The following is an 18602-nucleotide window of genomic DNA, read 5'->3' on the forward strand; positions in this document are numbered from 1 at the left end:
TTATGTGTAAATACTAGAATACAATGGTAAGATTGGCAACAGGCAGATGGCTATTATGATTGGTGCTCCGTCACCCAATCAAAATAGGTTTTGTTGCTTTTAAGGATGAGGTTATTGGCATGCAGGTGGTACCCTAGCTTGACCCTCCCTTTTAACACTTCATCTGTCTCCTGTGTGTTGTGTCTAGATTGCTGAATGTAATAGGGAGGCTGCATCCTAACCCTGTTACAGTCCTATATGTATACAGTATACCCCATATAAAATAGGAATGACTATAAGACACTATCTTGCATATGGATAAGATTTAAAGCCTCCTACATTTGGTGTGAGACTAACCTTGATGTAGCTAGAAGTCTAGGATGCAGCCACCTTATGTGATCTATCATAGTGTTTGAGTTTATTTTCCTTAAATGTAGTTTCCCTTGTATTTCATAGGCTGTATCCCTTCCTTGGTAATTAACATGTAGCTCTGATTTTAGCTACATTTAGGAAAAATGTTCAGATTATGATTTTATTAATTAGTTTATTAAAATCATTTCGATCTATTTAGCATGACTTAACAAAATATAATAATTGAAAAAAGTAAGGCATAATACTGACCTTAATGACCTCCCTACTTGTTGCTTACCTGGTCGTCCCTGCTCTTTATAACCTGGTCCCAATCACTGGCTACAACACTATAACGGCGACCTGTCGCAACTAGTGATTGGCTGAACAGCTATTTCCTGCGTGTGTGGAGTGGAAACAGGAAGTAGAGATCAGCCTGTTGGAACGGAGATGGTGATATTGTTAGTATAATGACTTTTCTGTTATTTTATTTTAATTTATTTTACAATGAGATTTTTAAACCACTCTACTTACTTAGCCAGTCACCTTAATTAAGAGATGAACCTCTTTACGCAGATGATAAGTACATTTGTGACAACTTACTTTAGACTTGCAGGCATTCGCTCTGGTGCATCTTATATTGTATAGATCTGATGTCTGTACATACAGAGAGAGAAATCTTTGTCACGACAAGTGGCAACCCCTACAATGTCTACAGCATGGGGTTGGGATACAGCTTTTTTTTTTATGTCCAATTTTGGTTTGGTGGAGTTTTGTTTTTCCATTGTTAGCATCAAGCTGTTGCTGTGGAAGTGCCCCCTTTTGGTTCACATTCTCTTCCCATTGTTCTATCCCCCTTTTGTCTTTCAAGCATTTAATATTAAGGTTTCCAGGCACATTATACAAATTTTCTAAATCCATTTCACGCAGATTCACAATTCTGTCTTTTCTACTTGACAGCCATTGTACTGTATACATGGTTCTGGTAGAGCCAAGCATGGACACATGAGTATATATGTAGTCATTTAAGTAAAATTTATTCGAGACCAATTATAATAGCGTGAAAGGTTTTTTTTTTTTATCCATGCTCGCTCTCATCTTGCTTTCAGCGTGATTCTTACTTGCACTAGGTTGGATATCTACTGCTGTACCTGTACTCTTCATAGATATGTTTTTTCCTGGATCCCTTAATAGTTTTTTGCTGTAATGTTATATGTGTCCTCTTCATTGTGTTTCAATTACTGTTTGAGCCCATGTTAGTGTTTTTTTATTTTTTTTATTTTTAATTTTTTTTTAAATTCAGGTTTAAGATATATTTGTATCTGTTTTTTCCACCCCTCCTGACCCTAAAATAGTACTTTCCGCTGTGTCGTGTTGATGTTGTTGCTTTATGAAGGTTTATGCTTCTTTTGAAAAAGCCAATTGCTGCTGCAAAATGGGTTTTTTACTTCATAAAGGATTCAGGGGAAGCGCTAGGCCTTATTTATCAAATCTGCCTGACAGGAAAACACTCACTTCAAATTTAAATGGGGTGACAGATTATACTAAACTTTAAGAGGGTAAGTACAAGTCCAAATAGGGTCACCCGTATTATATTTAATGTTTGATGGGAGCCACATGACCCCCATTCAATAGGACTCCAGACTTCTTGTGATATTCCTGCTCTGTTGGCCACTCCATACTCCAGAATCCAGCAGGATATGTAATGCCACAGGATGTCCCAAGTCCTGCTGACATGCAGCTCCTTGCAAATTTTCACAAGAATAATATTGGTGAACCTATTAGGGTCTTATACTTACCCTGTTAAAGTTCAGTGTAACTAGCATTGCCATTTTAGAAATGAGAGATGTGCTGTCATTGGTCACCTTGACCAACAAAGCTGGAATTTTGGTTAGACGGTTTTGATAAATAATGCCTTTCATGGAAAACTATACCCAAAATGTCAACGGAGTTAAAACGGCACCCACTACTCTATTTGGTTTTAGATTACTGACCATGTGAATGTGGCCTGCTGAAATAAAACATGTTAAGGTCCATTCCCTACCATAACAAGACATAATCGAAAAGGTATTATGTCTAATTATGGAAGAGAATGGACCTTATTCAATGGTTAGAAGATGGCACAGGGGTTTTGGATAGATACTCAATCAAAATGACCCATAATGAATGGCCCCCATTCTTCTGATGAGGGGCTGCTAAGAAGCAACTAACTAACTGGCCGAAGATCACCTATCATTTTTAATCTTCCAATACAGTTCATGACTACTCCAACCCCTAAATTCCAAGCTACAGTCTAGATCAACGTTAGTCATGTATTGAATAGTTAAAATAGTTTGAAGTGAGTTGCATTTCAGGTATGGCTCGAATGGTTAGTTCAGTCTTGTTCTACAATAACAATTTACCACCTATTCATAGGATAACATCCAAGTGTGTTTTCTGTGGATCCCACTGCTAGGTTCCCTGCCGAACTCAATAATGGGTTCCCAAGTATCCCATTAGAAAGGAGCAGCTGGGGCACATGGGTGCCGTTTCTCAATGAAAGGACCCCTGCACATGATTCTGCTCAGCCCGTAAAGATGGACCCATATGTGCACCTCAGATCCCATGGATCGAGCACAGTGCAGTGGTCGGAAGTCCTTGCGTCATTGTGAATTATAATGCAAGGAATCCCCTTCTAAACAGCAGTGCCGACACTGTTATAACTATTACTGTTCTAAGTCAGCCAAAACGCGTCAGCCAGTATGGATGGGAATACCAAACTGCTAGTTTTTGAGATGTATTAAAAAAATCAAGAATTTTAAATTGTGGTGCTGGGACCTTTCTCTGTTTTTTCATTCAAGATATTAAGGAAGGAAAGCCTGACTTTGTATTTGGCTTGGTCCAGCAGTCCACCACTTGGACAAGCACTGTGGGTCTTTTTGACCTGGGAAAGAAACCATATAAGTCTAATGCCACTAAACAGAGCTAAGTGGCACCTATCACAGGGTGATAGGTGGTTAGAGGTTAGATTGGTTGTTTGGTGCCCTACTCCTGAAATATCCCAATGATCCCAGGAAATGGGATCCAATGGAGCATTCCTCATTTTTGTGCGACCGCCCCCCTTTGCTGGTAAATTATAACAGTCTGCCATTACCCGTATAACTGGAAAAACTAAAGTTGTGAACTCTGACTCACATTTCATGGGTATAGTTTCCTCTGAACCCAGAATCCTTTGCTCTTACTTATTGATCTGCTATTTGTCTTTAATAAGTTCCCCTTTCAGGGTCTATGTATCAATGCACATGATATGTTTAATTCTGTAAAATAACTTGTAAATTATAGTCTTTTCAAGGTTTTGTGGAGGAAATGATCATCCCTCTCCACATGGTACATGTCGCTCTGAGCACAGACTCTATATAAAGAATTGATATCTGCAGCAATAAATGGAGCCACTGCCTTGATACATAGACCTCGGTTCTTGATCTGTGTCCCCTTCCACCTGGCTCTCATGCCCGCCCCACATGGCCCCTGCATGCCACTAACTGGTTTGATTAGTTATTAATTGGTTTGTGAATTCAGGCTCAATTGCATCATCATCAGCAGATGGCGGATCCTGATCTACTGGAGGAATCCTCTTCACTGCTGGAACCAAGCGAGATGGGAAGAGGAGCCCCACTGAGACTTGGGTATGTACAGCAACTCCGCAGCTACTGCTATATTATCCAGTATGTCTGGAATATTCATCCGTAATATGGAAAATCTCTTTGGGCAAGGTCAAGTGTGTCTGTAGGACTTAAAGGACACCTGTCATCAGGTCTCTGCCACTAGTCCTGTCACCTCTTCCTGTTGGAGCAGCTCACAAGGATCCCATCCCAGCCTTTATCTAGTTATTTCATACATTAATCATTGTAAAATCATCTATTCTTTATCATGTAAATGAGGCTGGTCACATGGTCAGAGGCAGTGATGTCACCCCTGTTCCCCCTCCCCTCTCCTCCCCCTGCTCATGTCTGTGTGTAATGTATAGTAAAACATGGCTAGTGTGTGTGCTGCATCTGCTGACATGCTGCATCCTCCTAATATACAGGTGGGAGACACAGACATCAGCTACACATGAATCAGACATGTTCTGCTGTAACATGGCTGCAGCCTGGAGCTGCTGTATCTCTCCTAAACACACACACACATGCACACACAGGCTGCAGGGGGCGTGGCCACCAGCACCAGGAAGCACATCATTATACAGCCTCACATCATTATACAGGCTGTCAGTCATGCACTGGGGGTGTGGCTGTGCCTCCCACTCATGAATAGAGTGGACAGCTTGAATATGCTAATGCTTCATTGGACATTTCACAGGTCATTTGCATACAGCTTTAGGACCTCATTGCTTAGGGTTACAGGCATGTAGAGGGACAATGAAGGGATAGATGCAATGCTCTCTAATGGCAGTTTATGAAAATATATTTAGTTTAGGGGGGTTATTTTGCATGACGGGTTCTCTTTAAAGCCACTCTATAGTCACCATAACCAAGTGGTGAATTTGAGTTATTTGGGCAACTTCAATCTTGGGGAAGAATAATTAAATTGAATCTTTCGACCTTCATAATAATAATAATTCCTTATATAGCGCACACAGATCACCTAGCACTATCAGATGTCAGTTTACTTTTTGGAGCATATGTCAGTGATAAAATAACACTGCGCTACTTTTTCAGAGCGGAGCACAGACTTTTATTCCGATGAATAACGCATCAGTTTTTTTCCCATTGATTTTAATGGCCTTGCAATAGTGTATCGTTATTTGAGTGGATAGTTATATAGATGGTTGCGTAGATAGAAGCAGACTGCTGAGCATTTTTTTTTTCATAATTATTGGAACACTGCTTTACCTCGTATTCTTTAAAGGAAATCTACTACAAGGATCAAGGGTTGTAAACCAAGCACACTTGGTACACTGTCTGGATGGATTTGCTCTTCTTTGTGCTTCTTATGCCCTTGTTTTTACAAAAAAGACTTTAAAGTTATGGAAATTAGCTTGAGGGGCTCCAGGTTTCATAGGTGTTAATTGAGCCTGGAGCCCCTTCAGGTTAATTCACATTGGGGCAGATTTACTCACCCGGTCCATTCGCGATCCAGCGGCGCGTTCTCTGCGCTGGATTCGGGTCTGTCCGGGATTTAATAAGGTAGTTCCTCCGGCGTCCACCAGGTGGCGCTGCTGCGCTGAAAAGCATCTGAACGCGCTGGAGTTCACTGGCTCGGGCTGAGTGAAGGTAAGTGCGTCCCGAGCGACACATTTTCCGTTCTTAAATGCGGCTTTTTTTCAGAATATGTCGGGTTTTCGTTCGGCCACGCCCCCCGATTTCCGTTGCGCGCATGCCGGCGCCGATGCGGGAAAAATTCGGGTAACACGTCGGGAAAATGCGAATGACCCCCAGTATTTTTTAAAATCGTTTTTTTGTATAAACCAAGACATAAGAGGCTTAAAGAAGATTGGATCCTGCCAGAGGGGGCACACACCAGTATGTCAGTGTGCTTGGTTTACAATCCTCCATCCTGGTGGTAGATTTCCTTGAAATAATTTTTTTGCAAAATGGATGGTCTTGATATGTATCAGTTTGTTTAATCTGATATCCGTCCTCTTTTTCCATACTGAATGAGCTCTGATTTTACAATACAGGGTTTCAATGCAACCTCTAGTGGCCAAAGCAGAGAAATAAAAAAAACAAAACCGATGGCTATAAAATACTGAAAAACAGAAGATAACACGCTAACAGATAGCAATCTACCCGTTTTCTTTTTTAAAACCGTTCTGTTAAAGGTCATCCATTAAAAAATTGGCCTATGCTACAACCTTTTATGTTGGTGTGACACATAGGTCGCAGACAGCCTGTGACGTGTATGAAGGCTGATATTTATCTGGCCCGTCTGCCTTGTATACAGACATTTCATCTAATTTTCTCAGAATACATAGACTTTATTGAAATGTATGTCAACGTCTCTGCTATCAATGGTTTCCGAAATTGTCTCTAACTATGTGTATGTTCTCAGGTTTGTGGCAGGTGTGATCAACCGGGAGAGGATTCCCACCTTTGAAAGGATGTTGTGGCGAGTTTGCCGTGGCAATGTCTTCCTCCGACAGGCGGAAATCGAAAACCCCTTGGAAGATCCAGTGACGGTAAGATGACTTGAACGACAGTTTTCTTTGCCAGTTGACATACTTATGTTTAAAGGGGTATTCCGTCTGGGCATTCACATTCTGTTTCATTAATCTGCCATATATAAACATTTCTTCAATTAGATGTTATTAAAAAAAAATTACCTGTGTGAAGATAATTTCTCATAAATGTAGTTGCATGGTCCCTTGTGTGCAATGACTCCAGCAGAGGTGTGTCCTTGGATACGGCCACCTCTGCTGGAGGGATTGCACAAAGAAACAAAAAGTTTTTGTATATGAAATGTCCGGGAGTTACTGCAGGTCCTACAGCCGTCCTGTGGTAATGATCGCTGAATCTACATAGTCAGGCAGGACTCCATAGCGCATGTCTGGCCACTGCTGCCAAAATGTGAGGTGATCGTATCCGAGGAAGCTATCTCGTTTCTAAGGGACAACATGGCCACATTTATGAGAAATTATCTTCACACAGGAAAAATTTTTTTTAATAACATCTAATTTTTTACATATTGTTTTCAAATTGTTTACATATGGAAAATGAATGAAATGTAAATGCCCAGATGGGATTAACCCTTTAAGTCATTTTGTAAGGTATTTTCGCGGCATGTTAATATTTTCAAACATTGCTGGTGCTTAGTGAGTGGTATTCCGTGAAATCTGCAGATCAGATTGCTACAAAACACAAATTAAAGCAAACAAATTAACCTTAAAAGAGTTCTCCAGTGACAAACAAGTTAGCACCTATTTTAGGATTGGGCTATTTTGCTGATCAGTTGGGGGTCTCGGTGACCCTACGACCCTGACAGAGATAGGTGAGCACTTGGGGATTATAGACTGACAGATTTTACACTGAATGGAAAATACATGCAGATTGCACAAGGTAATCTGTACAAAATGCAGGATAAATAGCCTGGCTTATAACAAGGTAAGCCTGACTTAGTACAAAGATACATTAAAGGGAACCTGTCACCAAGGACCTCATTTACATTAAAAACAGGTTAAAGAAGCCCATTATGGCTGCATTGCACATATGCCCTTCTGCCTTCTCTAAGCATTTGCATTAAAATATAATTGTGTGTTATTACTTACCTTGAACCCTGACAGAATCATCTGTGTAGTCCCAAGGGTTGGGCTTTGGTTTGGATGTATTTCAAATAACAACATGTGACTTGTCTGTGCTGCTCACTCCTCAGCTCTCAGCCCCCACCTTTGTGCTCCTTTACAGCTCCTCCCTCTCCCACTGATGTCAGCTCACCAGACTGTGAGCTCTGTGAAGGAGCAGGAGGGAGGAGATGTACAGCACAGACGAGTCACGTGTTGTTTTTTGAAATGCATCCAAACAAAAGCCCAACCCCTGGGACTACACAGAGGATTCTGTCAGGGTGCAAGGTAATTTATAACACACAATTATATTGTAATGCAAATGCTTAGAGAAGGCAGAAAGGCATATGTGCAATGCAGCTGTAATGGGGTTCTGTAACCGGTCTTTAGTGAAAATGAGGACCCTGGTGACCGGTTACCTTTAATGTCTTTCTATTGTCGGTTGTGTTACCATACTTCCTTACTGTGCTATGATTGTGCATTAAAGAGCCCCTCTGCTTTGCAGAATCTTCATGTATAGGATATAGTGTATTAGTTTTTTGTAGTGTACCATTCTACAGGAAAGATCCCTATCCTGAAATATCAAAATTTACTTCACAGAAGTCAGAATGTAAGTACGGTAATTTATTTGATGGTTGTTATACCAGCCGGGGCCTTTGTGTATGGTGAGTGTGTGGCTTGGCAATGTTTAGCTGTTCATTTCATACTTTGTATTGTACTGCCAAGGAAGTGCCTTCAGAATGAGCTCAGTCCCTGCAGATTAACAGATTGACTTCCTTACCCATATCTCAGTATTCAATATGCAAACACAGGAAGGTCTCCAGTCTATCTGCACTAAGACAGCTGCACCGGAGTGTCCCCTGCTTGCCTGTTCTCTCCATCTTGGGGCCAATCCAGGCTACTTCTTGTACGCTCTGATTTGAAGGCGGAAGTGTCCGTAATTGTTTTCCCATGTTCTCCATGTATTGCGTGAAACATGAATATTATACTTGCTCTGTACCCCCTCTAGTGTAGAGTGGATTATTACTGGAGAATTATACATTTAAAAGACATCTACCACCAGGATGAAGGATTGTAAACCAAGCAGACTGACATACTGGCGTGTGCCCCCTGTGGCAGGATTTGCTCTTCCTTTAGCTTCTTATGCTCTTGTAATTACCAAAACTGGCTTTAAAACTTATACAAATGTGCTCCTTTGTTCTTAGGCCTGTTACACACGAGCTTGTGCAGCCCATGTAAACGTGGCACCATACCACAAAGAGCAGAGGACAGGCGTCTCTGCATTATATAGCAGCCACGCCGGAGGGCGGCACGGTGGCTGAGTGGGCAGAACTTCTGCCTTGCAGCGCTGGGGTCCTAAGTTCTAATTCCACCCAGGTCAACATCTGCAAAGAGTTTGTATGTTCTCTCTGTTTGGGTGGGTTTCCTCTGGGTCCTCTGGTTTCCTCCCACACTCCAAAACATACTGTTAGTTTGTTTAGATTGTGAGGCCCATGGGGACAGGGACCAATTTGACATGCTTTGTGCAGCGATGCATAATCTGTAGGTGCTATATAAATAAAGAATTATTATTAACTATAACAGTTCCGCTGTGGCTGTTCGGCCGGCAGAGGGGACGTCCCTGCATTATATTTATATATTATGCAGGGACAACCATCACCAATCAACTACTTTGTGTGCAACCCGTGGGATTGTGCCACCATACGGCACGTATACACGTGCTTCACACGTTCATGTATAACCGGCCTCAATTGAGCCTGGAGCCCCTGAGACTCATTTGCATAATGTTTTTTTTTTAAACAAGGTTATAAGAAGATAAAAAAGAGGGGGACCTGCTAGACGGGGCCCTGCATGCAAGTGTGATTGGTTTACAATCCTAGATCCTGATAGCAGATGTTTTTAAGGCTGGGTATGTGTATTTGATAGGATTGTCCTCCTCTTACCCCCATGGCAGGTGTTGGAAAGCCACCATCAAGAGGTACTTCGCAGTGGTTTGCTTTTTGTTGACCATTGAGATCACATTTACATTAATCTTTGGCCTGTGTGCAAATGGGATGGTTGTGGGGTCATAAGAAGACGCTGTTGGCCAAACAAGGTCTGTAGATACCTACAGGGAATAAAAGTCAGGAGAAATCCTATAATAAGGGTGTCAAGCAAGTCACCAATCCTACTCTTGGTTTGAGTAAATGCTTCTTCCCGCAAGCGGATCCTTCTTTAATCCAATGTCTGCCATCCGCGAACAGTTGTATCCCCCCCCCCCCCCCCCATATACATGTCAGCCAAAACTGTTCGAGCTCAGATTACTTTCATGCATTGTTTGCGCCCAGCTTTAGTCTTGCAGATCTGATTGACTCCTGACCGTAGTATGGCCGCTATTAGGAGAGTAAAGCTCTTGGCCCGGCAAGAAAGACGAATGCTCTGGGCATGAGTCATTATTATTAGACTGCTTATCTGCGGAGAACATTTCATGGGCAGTGCCCGTAAGCCCGTGCCAGATGAAAGCTCCCTGTTAACCGCACTGGACATCCTGCAGCTGGAGATAAGATGTTCGGTGGCAGGATGCCAGGGTACCTTGCTTAGCTAGTGTATACGTATGTATACTGATTTTCATCTAACGGTCTCCATTGAGGTCATCATGGGGAGTAGTGAGAGGTCCTATCACAGATGCAGTTTCATGGATGTCATGTGAAATTCTAACCACATTGTCTGTCTATCCATCAAGTTATTAACATGAGGTCAAAATGAGACATTATACATTATTAGTCACTAGGATTGATAAACGGGAACCAAAGGTCAGCAGAGACTTAACCCCCCGTGATAACAACTTCACTTATTCCCAGCATTACTGCAAAATTAAATTAAAGGGAATTTTGCTTTTACATACTTCCTGCCATTGTTGGGTATGAGTCCTAGAGATCTGTGAAACCATTCCTTTGTGTGCTGTTAGCAGAAGCAAGACAGTGAAAAAAAATGCATTTGTATTCCAGGATTGTAGCTGAACATTGCAGCTCCTTCCCTCTGTTGTGAGTAAGAGTTGTAGCAGGCTTCTGGTTAGATATATCAGCAGGGAAGGGATTGAGGAGAAGTTTGAATGCAGGGGTCAAAGAACTCCCCAAGTCCAGCTACAATCCTAGAATATAAATACATTTTTTCACAGTCCAGCTGCTACTAACACCACACACAAAGAGATGATTTAAAAAATCTCCAGGACTAATAAAAAACACTGTCTGCACCTTTGTATGGTGAAAAACACTGACAGATCCCCTTTAATATCTTATTATTTTATTGTTTCATACCTTAGTCATTTTTGATCCCAGACTATCGCCTTAGTTTTTTATACAGTATTTGTGCAAGAAATCATATGGGTGGTACAGTGCCAAATAGGCATAGTCATGCACTCAAGCACTTTTCAGGCTTTCTTGGCAGAAGTGGAGCATAGACCAGCTGCTCACACATAGCAGCTGGAGCAGTGACATCACTGTCAACTGGTGAATTCCCAGAAACTCTGTTTGTCGTCATACAGGGTGTCCATTTAGACAAACGTTATGGGAACAGATATGTGATCCGCAAATGGTGTGGCTGGAAATCGGTCCCCATTGACGTCTATGGACACAGTGAGGTGACCGTGCCTGGAGAAATAGAGGACATGTCCTATGTTTTGCCGTGTTTTTGCGCTGGCAGCTTGCTTCTCTATGGAGAGGGGAGGGGTGAGCAGCGATGACTCCTCCTCTCTCCTGCACGCGGCTCTATAGACTCCCGAGCTATGGCCCAGATGAGCATACTGTTGTTTTTGTACAGTAACTGCTGGAAACTACATTTACAAAAATGAATAAATAAATGACATATGCTCTATAAAAGTGAAATTGTGACTTAGAAAATACATGCAACGTGATAAAGAGCAGAAAAAGCTCAGCAGATAAAAATATAACTTTTGGGGGAAAGATCCTTATTTATTGACATTGCTGCTTTTTCAACGTTGAGAATTCATTCGTTGACTGACGGCTATCTCTGCACAGTTACTGACGGGTCCACCTCCCTTGCTCCACATCATGTATCAGCACAGATAAACCAATATAACCCCAGCTATTCTGAATATTTCCTTATTATATATCTGCTCTATGACAAGCTGCCTGCATTTTTCTGCTCCAGCACCCAATGGTCCTGGCGGTACCATGCCATGTACATCACATATCAGTGATTGGCCGCAGTGGTAAATTGATTGTCATCACTACACAACAGCGTTAGCAGGGACCAGAGCACCAGTAAATGTAGGTCACAAAAGGGTATGACTTTTATTGTATCACTCCCCACCCTCTAACAATAAGTTAAAATCACACCCCACCCTGGTGGTGTTCTTCTAGCATCACTGTAGGTAGACTATATGTCTGCTATATTGTGCATTTTAGGGTAACCAGATATCTGCATAGCGGTCACTTGATCAGTTGAGTCGCAGATTAACCAATTTTCAGATTGGAAGTTGTGTGGACCTATCTGTCTCATAATGAAGTCTCCCTATAAAAGGTTATGTATGGTGACAACTGTGTCCGTTTTCCTTTGCATTACTGATGTGCTTACATTTCGCAGGGTGACAGTGTCCACAAGTCTGTATTCATCATATTCTTCCAAGGAGATCAGTTGAAGAACAGAGTAAAGAAGATCTGTGAGGGGTAGGAGAAACTTATTAATGAAAAATATATAATATTTCTAGCGTGAAAGGCAAACAATTCTGTCCAAGGATGGTGACTGGTAATGCATCCCCATTCAATATTCGGTGACCCTATAAGCCATGGGTGCCAAACAAGACCAGATTCAACTTGCGGTCTTGTGTTATCTGACCCGGCTCGGGCTCCCTGCCCCTATGCTGTTATAGTCGGGAGCTCAGCATAGGGGCACACGGATATTCACCTTTCCCTACTCCCCTGAAGCAGCAGTGTTCTTTAGTCCAGTGTGCGGCAACTGTACGCAACAGCCCTGAAGCCGCGACACATGATGATGTCATCACATCATCTCTGCCAGATTCAGAGTTCGCGCATACAGGACTAAAGAACTCTGCTGCTGCTTCGGGGAATAGGGGAAAGATGAGTAAATGTGTTTGTTTTTCCACAACCGGACATAGATTAGGGGAGAGGTGCCGCTGGCTGCTTTGGGGGGCGCTCTGCCTGTTGGTTACAGCAGGTGCACATACTTACTATGGCAGTGTCTCAGGTCATATAACAATATGTTCTGCTTAGTGGTTGTCCTCAAAGGGCTGAATGTAATGGTAATGCTGTATAATTGTAACTACTAAACAGCTCGAGTAGATACATTTATACAGTAACAGATGAATAAATAAATTACATTCGGCCCCTTTTAATCAAGCATGAGGCTGAAGCGACCCCTGGGGAAAATGAATTTGATACCCCTGCTATAAGCAGTGTGTATTGAATCTTTATGAAAATAACTTTAGGCAGCCATATTTGTTAACCATAATTTTTTTTAGTACATAAAAGGGTTTTTCTCAGTAACACAACCCTTCTCCATGTACCCTATTGTGTCAAAGGACAGGAGCTGGAACCAAGGCAGAGCCCAGCTTGTCCATTTTATGCTTGGTCATCAAGTTTCATACCTTCGATCTACATTTCTGGTGATTTTTGTTTGTTCTGCTGCTGATAAAGGTTATTTCTTTTTACAATTCATAAGCCATTTCTCTTATTGTATTGCAGGTTTCGAGCTTCTCTTTACCCTTGTCCTGAAACGCCACAAGAACGCAAAGAGATGGCGGCTGGAGTAAACACGAGGATCGATGATCTGCAGATGGTAAAACTTGACATGGGTCGTCCCTCCTGTCTGGTTTGGAATAGATATAACTACAACATTTATCAATGTGACTTTCCTCATTTCAGGTTCTGAACCAAACTGAAGATCATCGTCAGCGCGTCCTCCAAGCTGCTGCTAAGACTATTAGAGTCTGGTTTATTAAGGTCCGAAAAATGAAGGCCATCTACCATACCCTGAACCTGTGCAACATTGATGTCACCCAGAAGTGTCTGATAGCAGAAGTCTGGTGTCCAGTGGCTGATCTGGACTCCATCCAGTTTGCGTTAAGAAGAGGCACAGTAAGTATCGAACTGTTGAGAAAAACTAATCCTCACCACATCTCACCAGCTCCTAGTGGCAAACAAGCAGCGTACACATGTCCATTCCCCACAATGCAACAGGAAGGAGTATCCACTTGTACTGTAAAAACAGAGAAGAGCTCTTTCCTGGCACTTAAATAAAGATTAGAATTTTTAACTAAAGCGTGATTCTGACCATCATGAGATTAAACCACTGCCACGCCTGAGGCAAACAATTACCCTTAAACTTGGCCAAAATGAAGGGAAATGGATTGCATTAAAACTGTCAGCGGTTTCCTCTCATACTGGTTATAGTTATGTTTTAATGCATACACAGTGAACATTGTTTCTCAAGTACATTACTACAAGTCTGTAGCAACAGGTTCAATTCTTAAAGAGAATCCATCATCAGTTTTGACAGTAAAAAACTGCAGACAGTCCTAAGCATAGACTTTGGAGATCTCTGTGCAGGACCGAACCTTGAACTTTTAATCCAGGTTTTCAGCTCCTGCAGTGAACTGTTCCACAGCCCCTCCCCTCTACTCTTAATGGCTACTGTATCCATCCAAAATCCAGATACTGCTTCTACTCTTAGCAGAGGGGAGGAAATGTGTATAGTGCTGAGAGCAGAAAGCTCTTCATGCTGAAAGTCCCACCCAGATATTAGAAAGAACGGCAAACCTGGATTATAACTGCACTTTTCACAGTCCAGTCACTACTATCAACATACACAAAGCTATGATTACACAGATCTCTAGGGACTATAACACTGTCTACAGCTTTGTATGGTCCAAGCTGCTGATAGATTCCCTTTAAAGGAAACCTACCACTTGAAGTGGCAGGTATAAGAGGGAACTACCGAGCACCAGCTCAGGGAGAGCTGGTGCCGGAGCTTATTTTTGTTAGTGTTTTAAACCGCTGTATCACGGTTTAAAACACGTTTTAAACTTTATAGCTGAAGCTGCTTCGGTGCAGGGAGGTACGCGCTCGGTGCTTACCATACGCGCGGCTCTCCTTCACTTCCTATGTAGTTGCGCGCATGGTAAGCGCCGAGCGCATACCTCCCTGCGCCAAAGCAGCTTCAGCTATAAGGTTTAAAAAGTGTTTTAAACCGCGATACAGCTGGTGCTCGGTAGTTCCCTCTTATACCTGCCACTTCAAGTGGTAGGTTTCCTTTAAAGGCATCTCCCATCTAAATGATGATGATTCTGCAGCACTGGAATCTACACAGAAAATCTAGCTGAAAGGACAGCTCCATTCTCTGTGTAGTGGTAAATCTTAGCTCCTTATTTGAGGGGAAGCCAGAATCACCAGATTTAGGAGGGATTCTGGTGCGTCTGACCTCCAGCAATCTGATATTGATGACTCCTCCTGCGGAAAGGTTATTTAATGATGGAAAGATATTGCATTATGATTTCATACATTTATCAATATCCATGTAAAAAAATGTTTATTTTCAGGAGCATAGCGGATCTACTGTCCCTTCTATCCTGAATAGGATGCAAACCAACCAAACCCCTCCAACTTACAACAAGACCAACAAGTTCACATACGGTTTCCAGAATCTTGTTGATGCCTATGGCATTAGCAGTTACCGGGAGATAAATCCAGGTAAATCTTTCTCCTAAAGGTCTAAAAAGGTTTATTATACATATAACAGATAAATAACAAGTATGTTTTTTTCTTTTTATAGCTCCTTATACAATTATAACTTTCCCTTTCCTGTTTGCTGTGATGTTCGGTGACTTTGGCCATGGAATCCTGATGACCCTGTTTGCCGTTTGGATGGTCGTAAGGGAAAGCCGAATTCTTTCTCAGAAAACAGATAATGAGGCAAGTTAGTCTTATATGATTTGTAAAGCGCTGTGGAATTTGATGGAGCCATATAAATAAATTAATATTATTATTATTATATTATACAGAATATAATAATAGCTATAAAGTACCCAATTGATACAAGTTATTATAATGAATTTGTGTCTAAGAAATCTTGAATCTTATTGGGAATAACAGCTTATCCATGACATCAGATGTTGGGAATTGCTTTCACTGTTGCTATACTGGGGCCTCTGATATTGATCCTCTATATTAATAGGAAAATCCCACACCCCCACTAGTCAACTACAGTCAACCGTTTTCGGGATGACCACCAGACGTTTATTGAAAATTGATCTTTTAGGCCTAGGCTACTTGAAGAAATTGACCTCTCGACCTCCTTTCTTTCCAGCTCTTCAACATGGTGTTCAGTGGTCGGTACATCATCCTTCTGATGGGCATCTTCTCCGTCTACACTGGCCTTATCTACAATGACTGCTTTTCTAAGGCTCTCAATCTCTTTGGTTCGTCCTGGAGCGTTAGGCCAATGTTTACCAGCCCAAAGGCCAATTGGACGTGAGTATCAGACAGTACTCAGGAAGTGTGTGCCGTAATTCCATCACAATTTTTTTTTCCACATATCTAGAAATTCCAATATTTTATATAAATATAGGATAATTCTCAGGGTGACTCCTATATTGTGTGACTACTGCACTTATTAAAGGGGCTGGATCAATTATAAGTTATCCTTTATCCACAGGATAGGGATTAAAAGTCTGAATGGTGAGTGTCTGACTGCTGGTACCACCACAATCATTAGACCTGAGAGCTTCAGTCATATCCTCACCTCTCAGCTTCTTATTACCTATAATATGGATTGGGCTGAACTTACATAGTCGATACATTTAGTGTTAGTCCATCTGCGGCAACAATGCTAGTAGTACTAAAACATATGCAGCACGGTGGCTCAGTGGGTAGCACTGCAGCCTTGCAGTTCTGAGTTCAGTTCCCACCCAGGTCAACATCTGCAAAGAGTCTGTATATTCTCTCCGTGTATGTGTGGGTTTCCTCCTGGTCCTCCGGTTTCCTCCCACACTCCAAAACATACTGGTAGGCTGATTAGATTGTGAGCCCCATTGGAGACAGGGACTGATTTGTCAAGTTCTGTGCAGCGCTGTGTAATCCTTGTGCGCTATATAAATAAAGGAATTATTATTATTAAAGTATGACCATCTACTTCACAAAGGAAAAATATCTTCAGCTCCCTAGTATGTCTACTCTACCATTAATTTATTATTAACATACTTATCTAAAGTAGCTTATATAGAATGAATAAAATGCCATTGGTATCATCTATGCATTGCCCTAGGACTCGGTTCACACTGTAGTACCTTCTTGTGGAGAACACAAGGCACAGGCCTCTAGCAATGACATCGTCTGTTCTAAAATATAAATATTCTTATCATTTAGGGAAGAACTGCTTAAGACTGCACCTGTCCTGCAGCTGAATCCAGATGTTAATGGAGTGTTCAATGGACCTTATCCATTTGGAATTGATCCGGTAAGAAAACCTACCCATTGCTGAATGTTAATAAATGCCTTTTTATAGTCTGATGAAAGGTGAAAAAGGAACATTTTTTAATTTTTCTCCACAGATTTGGAGCATCGCAACTAACAAACTGACCTTCCTGAACTCCTTCAAAATGAAAATGTCTGTTGTCCTCGGGATCATACATATGCTTTTTGGGGTCACTCTCAGCCTTTTAAACCATATGTACGTATATATGCTACAGATGTTTGCTCTCTACACACACCCTGTCTATCATGGAATATGGTCCTCATTGTGGGGGTCCTCTACTTGGATTCCCTGTATTAGCAGCAGCTGTCTCTGTATTAGATCTGGTCCGCCTTGTATCATACATTTGAATGTCACATATCTATCTATGTTGGATCTAGAAATGCCTTCGTTGCATACCAAAGATATCATGAGTTTTTTGTTTCATTTCTAGATATTTCAAGAAGCCTCTGAACATTTATCTTGGGTTTATACCAGAAATGATCTTCATGGCGTCACTGTTTGGTTATTTGGTCATCCTTATACTTTTCAAGTGGTGTGCCTATGATGCCTCCACCTCAAGATTTGCTCCAAGTCTCCTCATTCACTTCATCAACATGTTCCTCTTTAACTACTCAGATACATCTCTTCCTATGCTTTATAGTGGACAGGTAAGTGCATTGTAGTGGATGTGGGGTTAAAAAATTGGGGGACTTGTTTTTATCCAAAACCATTTAAGGGAAACTGTCCTCTGTCTGGACCATAAAAAGCTGCAGACCGTATTAGCGAGCAGCCCAGGAGGTTTTTGTAACCATACCTGTATGGGCATAACTTGGTAGTAGCAATAGAAAATTGCATTTGTATTCCAGGATTGTAGCTGGATACAGAAGATTCTGGTGCACCGGTGTGTGAGATCTCTTCACTGTACTGCTGCCTCTCTCCTCTGATGTAGCAGCTTCTATTTGAATCATACAGTTACTCAGGGGTAGAGGCTGTGCTCTGTTCAGTGAAGAGATCTCACACATCGGTGCACCATAGTGCTCCAAGCCCAGCTACAAACCTGGAATATAAATGCCTATCTATTCCTTTTGTAGCACTTTTGTAGTTTTTACACAAAAGTATTTACGTCAGAATTTTGATTTTTCCTGGCTAACACGGTACTTCTACAATTTTCTCAACGTATTATAATTTCTATAGTAGAACAGTCCTGCTGCTACTAAAACCATACACAAAGGTATGGTTACACAGATTTCACAGGCCACTACCTAATACTGGCTTCAGTCTTGTTTGGTCAACACTGTTGACAGATTCCCTGTTATATTAAAATCTAAGAAATATTGGCACACAGCACCATTTTGATTTCCTGGTAGGAATAACTAAATTAGAAGAGTTCTAAGAAATAGTATCTAAATTATTGTAAGAGAAATACAAAAATTTACTAAAACGGACACATCTGTTATAGTGTTGGGTCTCTTTTAGAAGCAGAGCTATAGGTATCTGTATAAATGTTTACATGTGAGCGGCACTTACTGTCTGCTGGTGTATGTGATGGCAT

At 41.5% G+C, this 18602-nt stretch overlaps 1 protein-coding gene across 7 annotated transcripts in view; it reads left to right on the forward strand.

Moving 5' to 3' along the window:
• ATP6V0A1 (ATPase H+ transporting V0 subunit a1) overlaps positions 1–18602 on the forward strand; it is a 62454-nt gene that overhangs the window by 27319 nt on the left and 16533 nt on the right. For 4 of the 7 annotated variants that reach the window (XM_072111721.1, XM_072111727.1, XM_072111724.1 and 1 more), the window contains exons 6-16: positions 3886–3992; positions 6358–6484; positions 12167–12249; positions 13285–13378; positions 13465–13677; positions 15138–15288; positions 15371–15510; positions 15905–16068; positions 16963–17053; positions 17148–17266; positions 17502–17718. In XM_072111721.1, coding sequence (XP_071967822.1) covers positions 3886–3992; positions 6358–6484; positions 12167–12249; positions 13285–13378; positions 13465–13677; positions 15138–15288; positions 15371–15510; positions 15905–16068; positions 16963–17053; positions 17148–17266; positions 17502–17718 — 1506 coding nt within the window. The remainder of the gene's footprint in view (positions 1–3885; positions 3993–6357; positions 6485–12166; positions 12250–13284; positions 13379–13464; positions 13678–15137; positions 15289–15370; positions 15511–15904; positions 16069–16962; positions 17054–17147; positions 17267–17501; positions 17719–18602) is intronic. The other 3 variants (XM_072111722.1, XM_072111726.1, XM_072111725.1) reach the window with 1 other exon arrangement.

Source organism: Engystomops pustulosus, chromosome 6, assembly GCF_040894005.1.
Source record: "Engystomops pustulosus chromosome 6, aEngPut4.maternal, whole genome shotgun sequence".
In the NCBI taxonomy this organism is placed as follows: domain Eukaryota; kingdom Metazoa; phylum Chordata; class Amphibia; order Anura; family Leptodactylidae; genus Engystomops; species Engystomops pustulosus.